The 13,856-nt window shown below is 54.5% G+C and overlaps 4 protein-coding genes across 4 annotated transcripts; 3 read left to right on the forward strand and 1 right to left on the reverse strand.

Moving 5' to 3' along the window:
* Positions 1 to 895: 895 nt before the first annotated feature.
* Positions 896 to 4,434, forward strand: CGGC5_v013094 (uncharacterized protein; the record flags this gene model as incomplete). Its single annotated transcript, XM_066152852.1, has 4 exons — positions 896 to 989; positions 1,043 to 1,082; positions 1,146 to 1,605; positions 1,648 to 4,434. 4 exons carry the CDS (start codon positions 896 to 898, stop codon positions 4,432 to 4,434), a joined length of 3,381 nt encoding a protein of 1,126 aa, XP_066007755.1.
* A 2,411-nt stretch (positions 4,435 to 6,845) lies between these two features.
* On the forward strand, positions 6,846 to 8,372 carry CGGC5_v013095 (uncharacterized protein; the record flags this gene model as incomplete). Its single annotated transcript, XM_066152853.1, has 3 exons — positions 6,846 to 6,951; positions 7,481 to 7,603; positions 7,660 to 8,372. 3 exons carry the CDS (start codon positions 6,846 to 6,848, stop codon positions 8,370 to 8,372), a joined length of 942 nt encoding a protein of 313 aa, XP_066007756.1.
* A 609-nt stretch (positions 8,373 to 8,981) lies between these two features.
* CGGC5_v013096 (uncharacterized protein) lies at positions 8,982 to 11,714 on the forward strand (the record flags this gene model as incomplete). Its single annotated transcript, XM_066152854.1, has 5 exons — positions 8,982 to 9,120; positions 9,170 to 11,349; positions 11,398 to 11,424; positions 11,625 to 11,659; positions 11,708 to 11,714. 5 exons carry the CDS (start codon positions 8,982 to 8,984, stop codon positions 11,712 to 11,714), a joined length of 2,388 nt encoding a protein of 795 aa, XP_066007757.1.
* Positions 11,715 to 11,823: 109 nt separating this feature from the next.
* vcx1-0 (Vacuolar calcium ion transporter) lies at positions 11,824 to 13,099 on the reverse strand (the record flags this gene model as incomplete). The annotated part of the gene is made up of 3 exons (XM_066152855.1): positions 11,824 to 12,444; positions 12,498 to 12,946; positions 13,003 to 13,099. The coding sequence occupies 3 exons, from the start codon at positions 13,097 to 13,099 to the stop codon at positions 11,824 to 11,826; spliced, it is 1,167 nt and encodes a 388-aa protein (XP_066007758.1).
* Positions 13,100 to 13,856: the final 757 nt, after the last annotated feature.

Raw genomic sequence — 13,856 nt, forward strand, 5'->3', positions numbered from 1 at the left:
TGAGGCGGCGAGGGATAGACCACCTCATCCGCGCCCCGGCGTTGCGAGAGACCCCAGCAAACTACCAACACCATGAATGCCCGAGATTCGTTCGGTCGAGGAAGGACACTCCAGTACACATCTCCGGCCCTGATCAAGGCTTGGCTTCACCGGCCAGGATTCTGTACGGAAGCTCGTCTCACCAGCGCAACCCTACTCGCATTGGCCAAGGCACACCTTCAGCGCAGCAGCCACTGCGAAGCTTCATCTCCGGCTGCGGCTTCACCAACGGCCAATGAAAATGCAGATTGCACCTGGCGTATGTGAGTGTGTCTCTTCCGTCTCTCGCCCCCTTATCCATGTTGCGCACCCTGTCGGTGACTTATGAGGTTGTTCATTGAATTGCCAGATTCAGGCCGTACAATTGCTCGGCGCACTACACCGGCCTGCTGGCTGTACGACAGGGATGCTCCTCGTCCGGGCCAATGCCCGCTTCCCCACCTTCGAGGTTGGCGCTGGAATCGCGGGGACCGGCGGCCCACACAAGGCTCTGATTCAACTGCTGAATGGCTGGCCTGGTTTACCTGGCCTGCAAAGACCTGACAGTGTATTTTTATTTGCGCGCTTGGTTGTGGTCGACTCAGACGGGGAAGAGAGCGCGTGGCAGCGACGACGAAGTCGCGCAGGCCATTTTCGGCACCCGACCAATCGTTGACGCCTGTGACGTGAGGTAAATGTGGGTCATTTGTCCCAAAAACCCCCCCACCTTGCCCCCTTCCAGTTCTGTTTCCCTTTTTATCTCTACTACCCACCTCTCTTCACGACTTGCGAAAAGACCAACTTCGCCGTCGCTTCTCTCCTGCCCTTTCTCAATACTCCATATTGCCTCGAAGCATTTTCCACAGGCATTTTAACTATGCCTGAGGGCAAGTACTCCTCATCCTCCTCCTCGTCCGCGACGTCGAGCTCTCCGGAATCTTCTCTACTCATGTCGCTGTCTAGCTCGGAAGGTACCGCGACACAAACTGCAATATACCGCGAGAGTTTGCTGACATGTCCCCAGATGAACAGCATGATCTTGCCACCAAGCGCCCCGCGGCTTAGTCGGCCGACCGCGCAAGCAAGAGAACCAGGATTCCATCGCCGTACTCTGTCTCTGGAGGCAGCTCCCTTCCTCTTGTCGCTGCCTCAGCCAATCCATTCCCCCAAAGCCCGAACCGCTCCTCGACACGCCCGGCCTTGCGCTTGCCCGCTCATCCCCGCAACAATAACAACGCACTTGCCCGCACAGCTCCTGAGCGTTCTAGTCTCCGCGACGATCCCCTCATTCTGGGACGCTTTTATGTCCAGCGCGACAGCGTCCTGTACGAGGATATGATCGAATGGTTGCTTCGTGATAGCGCCGGCCCCCAAAGCGTTTGCACCTCCCACCGGCTCACCTCCGATTTCGACTGGCCCAAGTTCTGGGAGATCCTGTGCTCCGATCGAGTCCGGTATGATCCCGTGCATGAGGTTCTGAATGCACGTCTCTTGTTCGGCAATATGACGCTTTGGACCGGCCGCATCGAGCATGACGGGCAGTGGAGAATCGCACTGGACAACATGATGGCTCAATGCGAACTCTATGTTCACAACAAGGCCGAGGCTCGCCGTGTTGCTGTATTCTAGGAGATTCAGCGACGGTTCCCAGAGCCGTCAGGGCAGTTCGATGAAGAGCAGGAGAACGGAGTTGATCAGCAGCTGCTAGTGCCTGGTGGAACCGACCTGGGCAACACGATCGATCAGCATCTTCTGGGGCCCGCTGAGCAGGCACAGCAGTCTGGGCATGACATTCAACCGCCTCTCGTTCCCTCTGACGTCCGCGATCTGCCCGACGAACCTCAGCAACCAGAGCAGGCGGCCAAAGTCATCGTCGCCGACCGGTTGCGCAGTACTGATGACGATGCTCAAGGGCAGTCCGAGGAAACCGAGATTGTGGACGAGCCCCTCAAATCACACCAGGAGATGTTCATTTCGTCGCAGAAGCCCAAGACTGACAGAGCCACCGAGACCACACCTGCACCCCCTTCGAGCAGGGCGAAGGACGACGACGTTGTCTTCCTCAAGGCCCTCCAGGTCGAGCATATGCCCGATCAAGGTGGCGTAGAGGATCTGTTCAACTCGGCTGACAACGATACGTCTTGGCGTAAGACGTGCGAGTTCTTCGGCCACGACAAGAAGCACGTCACCACGAAAGCGAAACATTGCCGTCAACTTCCCGGTACGAAGCGCGCCTTGAGGCCCTATCAGCTCGATGACGTCCGAAGGGCAGTCGAGCAGGCTGTTGTCGACGGCCATCTGGGTGCCTTGCTTGCGCATCCCATGGGAGTGGGCAAGACGATCACCTACCAAGGCCTCATCGCTGTCCGCCGTCTTAGCTTCATCAGCCTAGACCACTACATGGCCCATCCAGAGGCGCACAACAACGACTCAGAGAAGTGCGCTTTGCGCGGCATGCCCTTCGGCATTCAGTGTGCGTGCGAGAAAGGTGGTCTCACCGCGAGGCTCCTCCAAAAGTTCCCTCGCGGAGCTACGCTGGTGGTCTCCCCGAGCTCGGTTGTTGGTCAAACCCTAAAGGAAGCCAAAGCCTACTTCGAGCCGATCGTCGATCTGGAGATCCGTTCTCACGACGGAAATGTGGTCTACGATGAGACGTTTAATTTTATACGTGTCGTCGACTGGCGGCTGGCTAAGCAAGGAGATGACAACCAAGTGAACGCCGCGCAGGCGGTCTGTCTTCCCACCTTCCAGGCGGAGCTTCCGACCAAGACACGATCCTCGAAGATGTATAAAGAATGGGAGCAAGATGGTTCGAATCTCCTAAAGGCGGCCGGAGTGACTCTGCAACTTTCATCTAAGCCCACTGATGGGGACGACGCCACGGGCCTTCTTCTCATCGTCGGACAACAGCGTGTCAGTCGCGACACGCAATGGCGGAATCTTTGGACTCAGCTGATTACGCTGCCCATTCGTGGCGGCAAGGAGGTAACCATCACGATTGGCGGGACCTACTTCTTCGGCCTCTTGGTGTGGGATGAGGCACATCAGGTCCGCGGTTTGGAAACCAACATGGCCAAAGTTTTGTGGGAGATTTTGCAGCGACAACTGCGCCCGCCCATGGTGCTGGCGGCCACCGGCAGTCCGATCACCAGTGGCCTCGTCGACCTGGCAGTAATCTTCTCACTTCTGCGCAACAAACCTGGTATCGCGTGTCGCGCTTTGCTGCAACTGCTGAAGGAGCTTGACGACAAACATGCTGGCCTGCTCAAGACCGTCAGCCAAATGACCAGCGATGCGGTCAGCCAAGCTTTCATGCCAGATTTCGCCGACGCCAACGTGTTCGCATGCATCATCAGGCGGGCGAGCTCGAGCCTGTTTTTCGGACGTCCCATCCTGCAGAAGAAAGAGGTGGCAACGAAGAAGGTCGAATGCCGCATCGACACCCAGTTTCGGGCGCCCATGGATGGCCTTATCGCAGCCGTGGGCAGTACCGTTGTGAAGAAGCTCCAGGATGCGCGTGCTGCGGCCTCAGACGGACCTACAGGAGCATCACAACCCAACGCAAGTGCAGCCTCGCGCGCAACCAGCGACATCCGCATCATCACCAAGAATAAAGACGTCCGTCTGTTGGAGCTCGCGACCCACATGCCAGGATTTCTTCGAGCGGCGGATGATACGCCAGGCGCTCCGGCTGTCGAGACCAAATGGGATGGGATTGTGAAAGTGATCGGACGTGGCAAGGGTACGACGATGCCATCCAAGTACTTGGACAAATCAATCATGCCACCCGGCATCTGGGAGAACATCGACACCATCCTGGCTGATTGCAGCCGACTCAGAACGCTGGCCAGGATCTGCGCGGAGGCATACAACGATGCGCAGGCGTATCCGGACGATAGCGAGAACTGGGCTGGCTTTCAGGGCCCCAAGAACGTCATCATCTTCGCCAAGTGGCCCATTCTGGCGTATGCTGTTCAGCTCTGGTTCGAGAAACTGGACGACGCCCGCTTCCAGTCAGCCTTCATTCACAGCGGACTCGCCGGTGACGAGCGTCAGAAGATCGTAGATTGGTTCAGCGACTTCCATGAGCATCAAGGCGGAAGCGGTGGCAGCTACAGCGCAAAGACACACACGAAGGTTCTCATCACCACGTACGCTCTCTGTGGCACCGGTCTCGACGGATTGAAAGTTGCCAACTACTGCGTCCATTTTGGCATCACCAAAAACGTGAACGATGTCGATCAAGCGACGGGCCGCATTGATCGACAGGGTCAGCCACTCAAGAGCTTTGTGTATCACCTGGAGTCGATGACGGAGCCCCTTGACCAGCTCACAGCCCTGATGAGAGACACGCGAAGCGCGCTGTTCGGAGAGGGTGGGCTGTTGGGGGAGGTCATGAGGTTGTTCAACCAGTAGAGTTTTGGGTCATGTTTGCGAAGTGGAAATTAGTAAGAACTCGCGTGTATGGAAAGGGCCCAATAGCAACAAGTTGCTCTGTAGATCATTAGCTCAACGAGTCATTCGGACTTCTTACATACAAATGATGTCCGTCGCTTTGTTGTAGGATACGTCCTTCACCCGTCCTAGAGGTCCCATTCTCAATGTACACGTCCCCGAGCCCTCAGTACCTTGGTAATCAGGCAAGCCCTTCCCCCGCATGAGGCCAGTCCCTTCTACAGGTGATTCCGCTGATGACTAAGGGGATCATGACCGGATGATTCCCTTACATAATCAATCAAACTATCCCTTTTGCATGACGGAACGCCCATAAGGGCAAGATCTATTGGGATGGGCTGGCCAAGGCCAGCCCGGCTATGTATGGGGGGTCGAGCGGGAATACTATGCCCCGAGCTGGGAATCCCGGCTCGCACCTTTTGACCCGCTGTCAATGTCGGGTCATTTACCTTTGGCTAAGGAACGAAATTTTTACGTACGAGGTAACAATACCCGAAGTGCCTACATGATTGCATCCTCGGCTTAGTTATGCAATGTCGGCCTGACATTCTTCTGCGCTACTCCGGAGCCTGGGGCATAATAATCCCATCGTGCCAACTATCACAGGGCGGCAAACGAACACCAGTACCTCAGTCAAAGCGAACTCAACATGAAGCCAGCGGAATCATCAGGCAATACAATTCTTGTCGAGCTAGCAGATGTTGAAAAGGCATCTGCTGAGGTACGGTCTTTTTTTGTTATCTTCAACGCCAAAGCCGGGCCCAGGAACGGGCCCTCAAACCTTATCAGCCAGCTATCAAATGCAACAGAGCTCCTACCACCCAAAATTTCTTTTCTAATGATGCGTCGCAACTTGACACACTCAAAGAGCAGATCACCAGTCTTTTGGAAACCATTCAGAGGAGGATCTCCAGCCTGTTGATGCAAATACGGTTGGCCAAGGGACAGTCCGGTTCTCAGACCCCAAGTGAGGCGGTTCTGTGGGCAGTGGATCTGTTAAGCAAGTTCTCGAAGGTCACTGACACCCTCGAGGCGGAGATCAACCCGCCGCTGCCACGGAACGAAGGCGAGCAGACGCCATCCACAGCACTAGAGACAGGGCCGTCGATTGGGACAGGCAAGAACTGTCAGATATCTCACCTAGCGAAGCCTAGAACAGTGGAAAAGCAACTGCTCGCAAACCACACCTCCAAGAACAAACACCACCAACAGCATTGTTGGAAGTCCGCCTTGGCCGGCCGATGCTAACGAGCTTGGGTCAGCAACGACCCGAACCATCGGTACATGGCGGACAATCCTGGAATCCACTGGGCCAATTGATGCTCAACTCAACTTTTTGGTCATGTTCGGCAAAACACAATGGCCAGATAAGAATCTTGACCAGTTCCGACCAAATAATCGAATGCAGCGCTGGGTATTGGATGAGATCTTGAGAAAGGACCTTGGGGACGAGTACGCTCTGGACGTTCCACCTGCCAGGACTGGCAAATTGCGGAACAAGCGAGGCATAATTGTACCCTACCATGTCCAGTCTTCTAGGTTGTCAAGATCTCCGCTGTCGGAGGGCAGTTAGTATTCGACCAGATGCTTCTTCAAGGGTATTTCCGACATCCATCGTTCGCTAGGAATTACCTGAAACGTTACAGAGCTCACAAAATATAGCTGACTGCGTTCTCTTGACCGAACGATACGCAAGTCAGACCACTCTAGGTAGCAGGCGCGAGTTCATCATGAATCGCCCTGCGTTATCCTGTCCCAGTGGTATTCGCCGATGAAGCGAAACTTTCCGTCCGTCTTTGCGCCAGTTCGCTTAGCGCATCTGGAACGCTGATAGGCCGTATCTGACTTTCGAGAGATGGCCTTTCACCAATCGTGGCAACCTTGCGGGCCATCCGTGGCTCTGACGGCCTGGACGGATCTACCTGTATCCACTCATCCCGTAGGCTCGAGATCTTCGATGCGTCGATTCATCTACCAGGCTGATATCGTGCCCACCACTTCATCCCCGCCTTTTTGGCCTTTCTTATCGCCAAAGGAAGCGCCTTGCCCTAATTTTCGATCAGGTTGACTCGGTTCTTAAGGGGAGATGCGGCTAATGGTGGTCGATTATGTTCAATTTCCACCCGAATCTATCGTATGGTGTTATGTCCGTTCTAGTGGACCGGCATTTTGCTGATGCTGCTAGCTGGTGTTGTCACGACTGGCCGCACGTTTCTTTATCTGTGGGAATTCTGCCGAGCTCACCGCCCAGGCCATGTACGGCAGAATTTGACCAGGAAGAAGGCAAGAATCTCTCCAGCCCTTAAGGCCCATATGAGGGCCCTCTTACCGCCGTACTGCCACCCAATACCACTGCGACCCAGGACGAAGTCATGTTGATCGCAACTGCCCTGTACCAAAAGTATGCCCACCTCTTCAGCAAGCTCAAGCTAGGTACCATCGGTATTGAGGATGTATCTGGGCTCATCATGGACTGGTGTATGTTGTCACAATGCGGGAAATCCGGTGCGTTATGGCGCGGGGTGTCCAGAGCTAGGCCTTTTGTGTGCTTAAATAAGTCTTGGCTGGTCCTTCAGTGGCTGCTACCCTCGGGTGACGTAAGGTGACCCCTGCGGAGTATTATATATCCGTCGTCACAAATACTCCGAGGCGGTTCCGCACTTTTGCCTCGGCCCGCATTGACCATCGCAATTCCTTCCTTCCATGCACATTACCCGTCTCCAAGGGATCTCAAAGCCGTCCACCACATCCTCCCTTACCGACCACGTGAGAGCGCTGCAAATTCCCCAACACTCAGGCCTCTCGCTTTCTATTTCTTTAGGAAGCTTCGACGCTCCCGACCCCTTGCCCGAGGCACCTTCTTCAAAGGCTACATTGCCGCTTTCGGCACCCACAGCCGTCATGGGTTCTGCTCCCGATGCTGAGACCGCTCGCACACCTGAGCCAGCCTGGCCCAGTCTGCCGTCGCCTGTCTAGAAGACCTCGACGAGTAGTCCTGGCGGCACAGGCACGACTACCTCAGCGAGCAAGGAGAAGGCTGGAAAGGACCTTGGCCGTACCGACGCCGCTGTCGAGGCGAAGGATAGCTACCCGTCTGAGACATCGGACCGACAGGACGAGGCGCTCCATCGTAGGGAACACTTCACGTTGCGCGAGGAAATCAAAGCTAACATACAGTCGCCACAGTCGCCACCCCAGCCACAGATGGGGCCGAGATCACCGTTGCCATCGCCATCGAAAATAGAGACACCACCGACTCCATTCAACCCGCGGATGCTGCTGATGCCAAGGATGATGCGGACGACCCTGAGAACGGCATCTTCGTCATCGAAGCCATCGTTGGTCATCAACGCGACCCTGATGATCCCACCCTCTTCCAGATGCGAGTGTGCTGGATGCACGGTAAGCCGACGTGGGAACCCGAGTCAAGCATCCAAGAGGATGCGGAGGAAGCACTCTTTGCATACTGGGACACCGTAGAGGGCGGTCGCGAAGGCGCTATGGTCGACATAAATCTTTGGCACGTGCTCAAGGTCGAGAAACACAAACAGGAGGCTACCGGTACTGTGAAGCTGCATGTCGCCTGGGTCGGATCACATGAGCGTACGTGGGAGCCCGAGGATCAAGTCTTGCAGAATGCGCGCGAGCTTGTTGATGACTACTGGGCTACCCGTGGCGGACGTCAGAAGCACGTCAAGTCCATTGCCATACCCGTTAAGAGGAAACACCGCCACCTCGGGGGCTCAGTCGACGTGGAGCAGGTTGCCGGGGCGGAGGAGCTGGCGGGTGCCGATGGAGAGCCTCGAAACAAGCGTGGTCGTATTCGTGGCGACAATAAACCGACTTCACAACCAACCCACGCCGGAAGTTATGGGGACATCATCGGTCGCCTGCCGTGAGTAGTAGTTGCGAGGAATGAGATGATTTGGTTGTTTCGACATTGCTGCAAAGAATGCAGGGTTGCAGAAATACTGGGACGGTTTCTGATTATGCTACGCGGAGTTCTATGTATGCTTTAATTTGGCAACTTGTAGCAGGTTCTCACGGCCATCGCAAGGCACACACAATTTCAGATTGCTCTGTCTGCCTAGATTCGTCTTTCCGCGGTGCTAGTAACGATACAGATGACGTTCACCATGGGTAGCCCGTGGTGAGAATATGACTGACGAAGCACCTTGTCCTAGTATCGCATCGGATAAATGATCAAGCAGGCTCAACCATGACGTGGCGTGAATTGCCTGTTCTCCTTGTCAGGTACAACGATGAGGTAGGATTTTGCCTCTAACTGTGAGTAGGGTTGGTGTTTGCTAGGCCGCATGCAGCTGTGCCGGTCTGCACATGCAGGTGAGACCGGTCGATCGCTCCACATATGTGTCACAGCCAGTCATCGGAACAACGTTCTCCCAGGTTTGTGAGTGGTCAATGCGTAGCGCGACGACTTCACCGCGACGCGACTGCTAATGCGAAGCCATCATCCAAACATCACGTTTAGCAGCACCCCACCTATAATGGAAGAGCACTCTGATTCAAACATTATTAAGGAAAACCCTATCGGCAGCGGTCTTTCTGCTTTCTTGGATGAGTTCAAATCGACCTGCAGAGACCCTACTTGCAAGCTGCAAGCAGTGGACCAGCTCGGGGTGGACGGTAGGAAAAACGCAACTGCCAGTTGTTCTCTAACTAATCATGTTGGCAGATCTTCAAAACCTTGTCTTCATCCTTCTTTCGACACTGCAGATACTTCCTGCTGCACGCCTACTTCCTACAAGGATAGGCAATGGCACTCTTCGAGGCGATCTTTCGAGACTGAATACATCAATTACATCGAACAACTTCGACCTCAATCGAGCCAAGCCTCTCTTGAAAGCAGCTCTTGCCGACAAGCTTGACGATGAGCTGATTTGGCGTCAAGTCAGCAACCTCGCCATCGAAGATACCCCACCTCCGCGATCGATAGCGTCTTCACTTCAACAAACCCCCTGGCTGCACAACACGAGCAGCTTTGCAAACTCATCTGAGCACCGCCGATATGTCGACGATGTACTGAAAGAGGAGCTCGGCACTATGTATGTAGGGCTCCCCGGCTTTCGAGACGCATATTTCGGGAGCCTAGCAGGACTTGAAGCAGCATCCAAGGAGTTCTTCGATCAGTGCCTCGATGGTAACGATCCTTTCTTCCAAGACGGCTGGAAGGGATGGCCCCAGGACGCAAACGAGAAAAGTGTGCTGGAGTGGCTTGCGAACTTTGTCAAGAAGCTAGCACTGTTTGCAAAGACACAGGCGCCGAATACGACACATCAACGAGACCTCCTAGCACAGCCCAACACCACAATGCAGGGCTCTAGAGCAGATCGCAAACTGGATGTTGGGTTTATCGACAAGATGAAGCCTGGCCAAGAGCCTGGATACCACTGGAAGCAAATACTGGTACCTGGAGAACTCAAGAGCAATCCAACTGCGGACACGGCCTCCAAGGCATGGCTCGACCTCGGGAGATATGCGAGGGAGGTGCTTGCTGCACAGGACACCCGGCGCTTTGTCCTGGGCTTTACACTCTGCGGACCTCTCATGAGGGTGTGGGCATTTGACCGGCTTGGAGCCATTGCGTCAGAGCGGTTTAACATCAATGAAGATGGGCAGCAATTTGTGTCCACAATACTGGGGTTCCTTTGGATGGACGAAGAAGCCTTAGGGTTTGATCCGACAGTCATGACATTGAACGGCGAACGCTTCATCGAGATCGAGCGGAATGGTTCCACAGAGCGGATTGTTATTGATAGGTTGATCCTACGGGCACGCTGTGTCGCTGGCCGGGCTGCAACTTGTTGGAAGGCCCACCCCGAAGGGCATCCAGAGACGCCGCTTGTTATCAAGGATTCATGGCAATACCTTGAACGTGATGAGGAAGGCGAGCTCTTATGTGAAGTGATGGACAAAGACGTTGTGAATGTGGCCCGGTATTATCACCACGAAACGGTCCAGGTTCACAAGACAAACGATGACATCTGGAACAATGTTCGACGCGGCCTAGATGTCACGGCAGCGACAAACTACCGGCCAGGACGACAGATGCCACCAAGCAACATAGCAAAAGATGCCCCGCGGAAGGGCCGCAGCAGCACCAGCAGGAAGCGTCTGTCCAGCCAAACCGATTCCGCTTTGCCCCCAAGCAAGCGATCCTGCTCCTTGTCTCCCACAAAGGCTGCAAGTATACCACCAAATCGGGTTCATCGACGTATCATTCTCCGGGATTATGGTAAGCCTATCTACAAGGCGAGCTCTCGATCAGCACTACTTGCTGCCCTGGTGGGCTGCATTGAGGGCCACGAGTCTTTGTACAAGGCAGGCATCCTCCACAGAGATATATCCATCAACAATCTCATGATCAATGAGGACAGTGGCAACCCATCCTGTCCTGCGTTCTTGATCGACCTTGACCTCGCTATTCGAGAGCAACGAGAGGGTGCTTCAGGTGCCAAGGGAAAGACCGGCACGAGGGCCTTCATGGCAATCGGGGCGTTGCTAGGCGAGCAGCATTCGTTCATGCATGACCTAGAGTCGTTCTTCTGGGTCCTGTTCTGGATATGCGTCCATTACGACGGGGATGGTAAAGATGTTGGGCCAACTGAGTTTGATAGGTGGAATTACGAGAATGACAACATGTTAGCTGAACTCAAAATGGGCATTGTTGGTGATGATGAGTATTTCCAACAAAGAGCTACTGAGAACTTCACTCTGTACTACCAGCCCTTAGTTCCATGGGTCAACGAACTGCGGAGGAAGGTATTCCTTAAGGGTTGGAAGAGGAACAGTGTAGATCCTGGGCTCTACTCCTCGATGAAGGACATCCTTCTCGAAGCACAGCAGGACATAGAAGTGAGGGCGGGTGGGAAATGAACAGCAGAGCTGCTAATTATTACCCAGAAGAGGGGTGACCTAGTAATCCACAGAGTCAGATGTCCTTGCTGTCTTTTTCTCTTCCGATTTCACTCGCTTCTGATGGCACGCTAAAACAGAACAACCCTAGGGCTCAATTCTTCAGTCCAAGACTCAGCTATCAAAGGCATCCAACGAAGGGATGTCCGGCAAATGCAGGGAGATGGTTCACTTTCAGCTTTGATCTGATGTAACTGCATTTGATGCTTGTCCAGGACGATTTCTTGGGCCGCGATGCTAGACTCTGCCCGTGAGTGCGACTAGGGAGTTTCGTGGTTCTTAGCTGAGCCGACATCAGGGACTGACGCCACACACGGCGAAACAGTAAGTCGACCTCCCCAACAAGTCATGTGTTTGGCTCCCAAAGCTTCTATCGGCATACCTCTCAGCCATCTACAGGGCTGAAGAATACAGCTAGGAATATGATGAAAAAAACCCGAGCAGCAAAGCACCTTCCAGATAGTTAGACCGGCCATCTCTGACGACAACAGCTGCAGCTAACGTGGCGAAGACATGGGTGACGGTCGGTACGAGCTCAAAGTGCAGGGTCATGGATTTGTGGAATAAAGCCCATGCAAGAATGACGAGGCAAGGGGCGACGAGAAGCCCGGTCTCCGTGATGGAGTTGAGGATGATGTCCATCGCGAGATCCATCCTGTTACGCGTAGCTTTTCCAACCGCGGCCGAAGCTTTTGCCGCATTAATAGCAATGGGAACAAGCATGAAACCAATAAAGTCTGGCCCTACATGCGTGGCCTCGGCGAATGGGTTGATGCTTCCGACCAGGTTATCGGCGCAGATGACCGCGAGGGCAACCGTGATGGCGAGAACGGCGGTTGCGGCAACGATACTGATGACGGAGTCCTCGGTCTCGTCAGGCGGAGTCTCGTCGCAGAAAAGATCGGAGTGTGTGCGGGACTTGAACCAGTGATACGTGACGTATAGAAGCAGGAAGATAATCGCGGCACCTCGAGAAAACGCGAGGATGCTCTGGTCCCTCTTTGCGGGGTGCTCATCACCAAACTCTGAAGAGAGCTGGCACTTGGTGTCAGACGAAGGTTAAAGCGTTCAATCACCAGAGAACTCACAATGGCAGACATGGCGACCGACGTCATCGGCACAGCTATCACGGTGCATATAGTCTGCGCCGTGCCTTGGGGGAAGCACTGTTCAGTGCCCAAAACCGTGACTCTGTCGCGCATATTGGCGATGCCGCCCAAGAAGAAGCATAAACCCATGTTAGGAAGCAGGCTGAACAGGATAGAGCCGAGGACTATCGACCGGGCCAAAGTGAAAAGGTCGTGCTTCAGAGCGAGAATGCCCACAACGAACTCGGCAGCATTGCCCGAAGTGGCCCTCAGCAGCTCTCTTAGTTCTGTGCCCAAATTCATCGAGATACGTTCGATTGCGAACGACAAAACGGCACTCAGGGGCATGATGGCAAACGAGTTCACGGTGAAGACTGTTACCGGACTCCAGCTGCGTTTTGGCGCAGAGATAGCGAAAGGGACGGTGACGAGAAGCCAGTGAAGATGATCTGAGTGAATCCTACGTCAGCAGCTCGAGGTGGTAACGGACGGCCTTGGGACCTACTGCTCAACATAATGGTCTTGGTTTCGTGCCAGGCTTGCGCCGCGGCTCCAACCACCCAACCCAGCCAGGCTGTCTCTGTTGAACATAGACGAATCATTGTCAGAAGAATAGAGCACAGCACTCCAGAGGACCAGATCAAAGTGCTCATCAAGCAAAGCCTGGCACAAGTGACCCCAGTCAAGGCCGAACTCCAGAGGATTGACGTCCCCCGAGGATCGGGTAGTCAGAACAGAGGGCATGCCTTTGCAACATTTCGAACCCCACACGTTGCTCAAAGCGTTGCCGAGTTGCTCAACGGCAAGACTTGGAACTCCCGTCGGCTCGAGGCACGTCTCACCACCGAAGGTGTCGCAGAAGAGCAGGCGAGCCGCGCGTCTCCAACGCCGGCTTCGAGTTCGAGTTCGCCACAGAAGTCGAGACCAAAAAAAAGCCAACAGTCGCGTGCGCCGAACCCCTCGGGATCTCTAAGCCACCCTTCTAAGTCTTCTTCTCCTCGCTCAGGGTCGTCGGGTTCCAGTAGCTTATTGTCAGCGGCGCCACCATCATTGCGCCAGACGAGGAAGCAGCAAACAGCAGGACCGGTAATTGCAGACGGGACTAGTCGCAGATGATCCGCTGATCAGGACAGAGCGACCGACTTTGCTTCATCAAGTCCGTAAATAGGTAATGTAGGCGAAACCACTTTCCGGCCTTAGCCGGGCTTACGTTCCTGTTTGCGATCGATTCTGCACCGTCAAAGTCGACTTACGAAATGTCCGTATGAGCAGCTGTGTTCATGGATCGCGGCACGAAGAGTTATGCAGCTGACCGATGTCTACAGCCAGAAATCGTGGAACGGCATGTCCTCTGGCCTC

The sequence above is a fragment of the Colletotrichum fructicola genome (assembly GCF_000319635.2).
Source record: "Colletotrichum fructicola Nara gc5 chromosome Unknown KSG_Nara_v1_contig08, whole genome shotgun sequence".
NCBI lineage: Eukaryota > Fungi > Ascomycota > Sordariomycetes > Glomerellales > Glomerellaceae > Colletotrichum > Colletotrichum fructicola.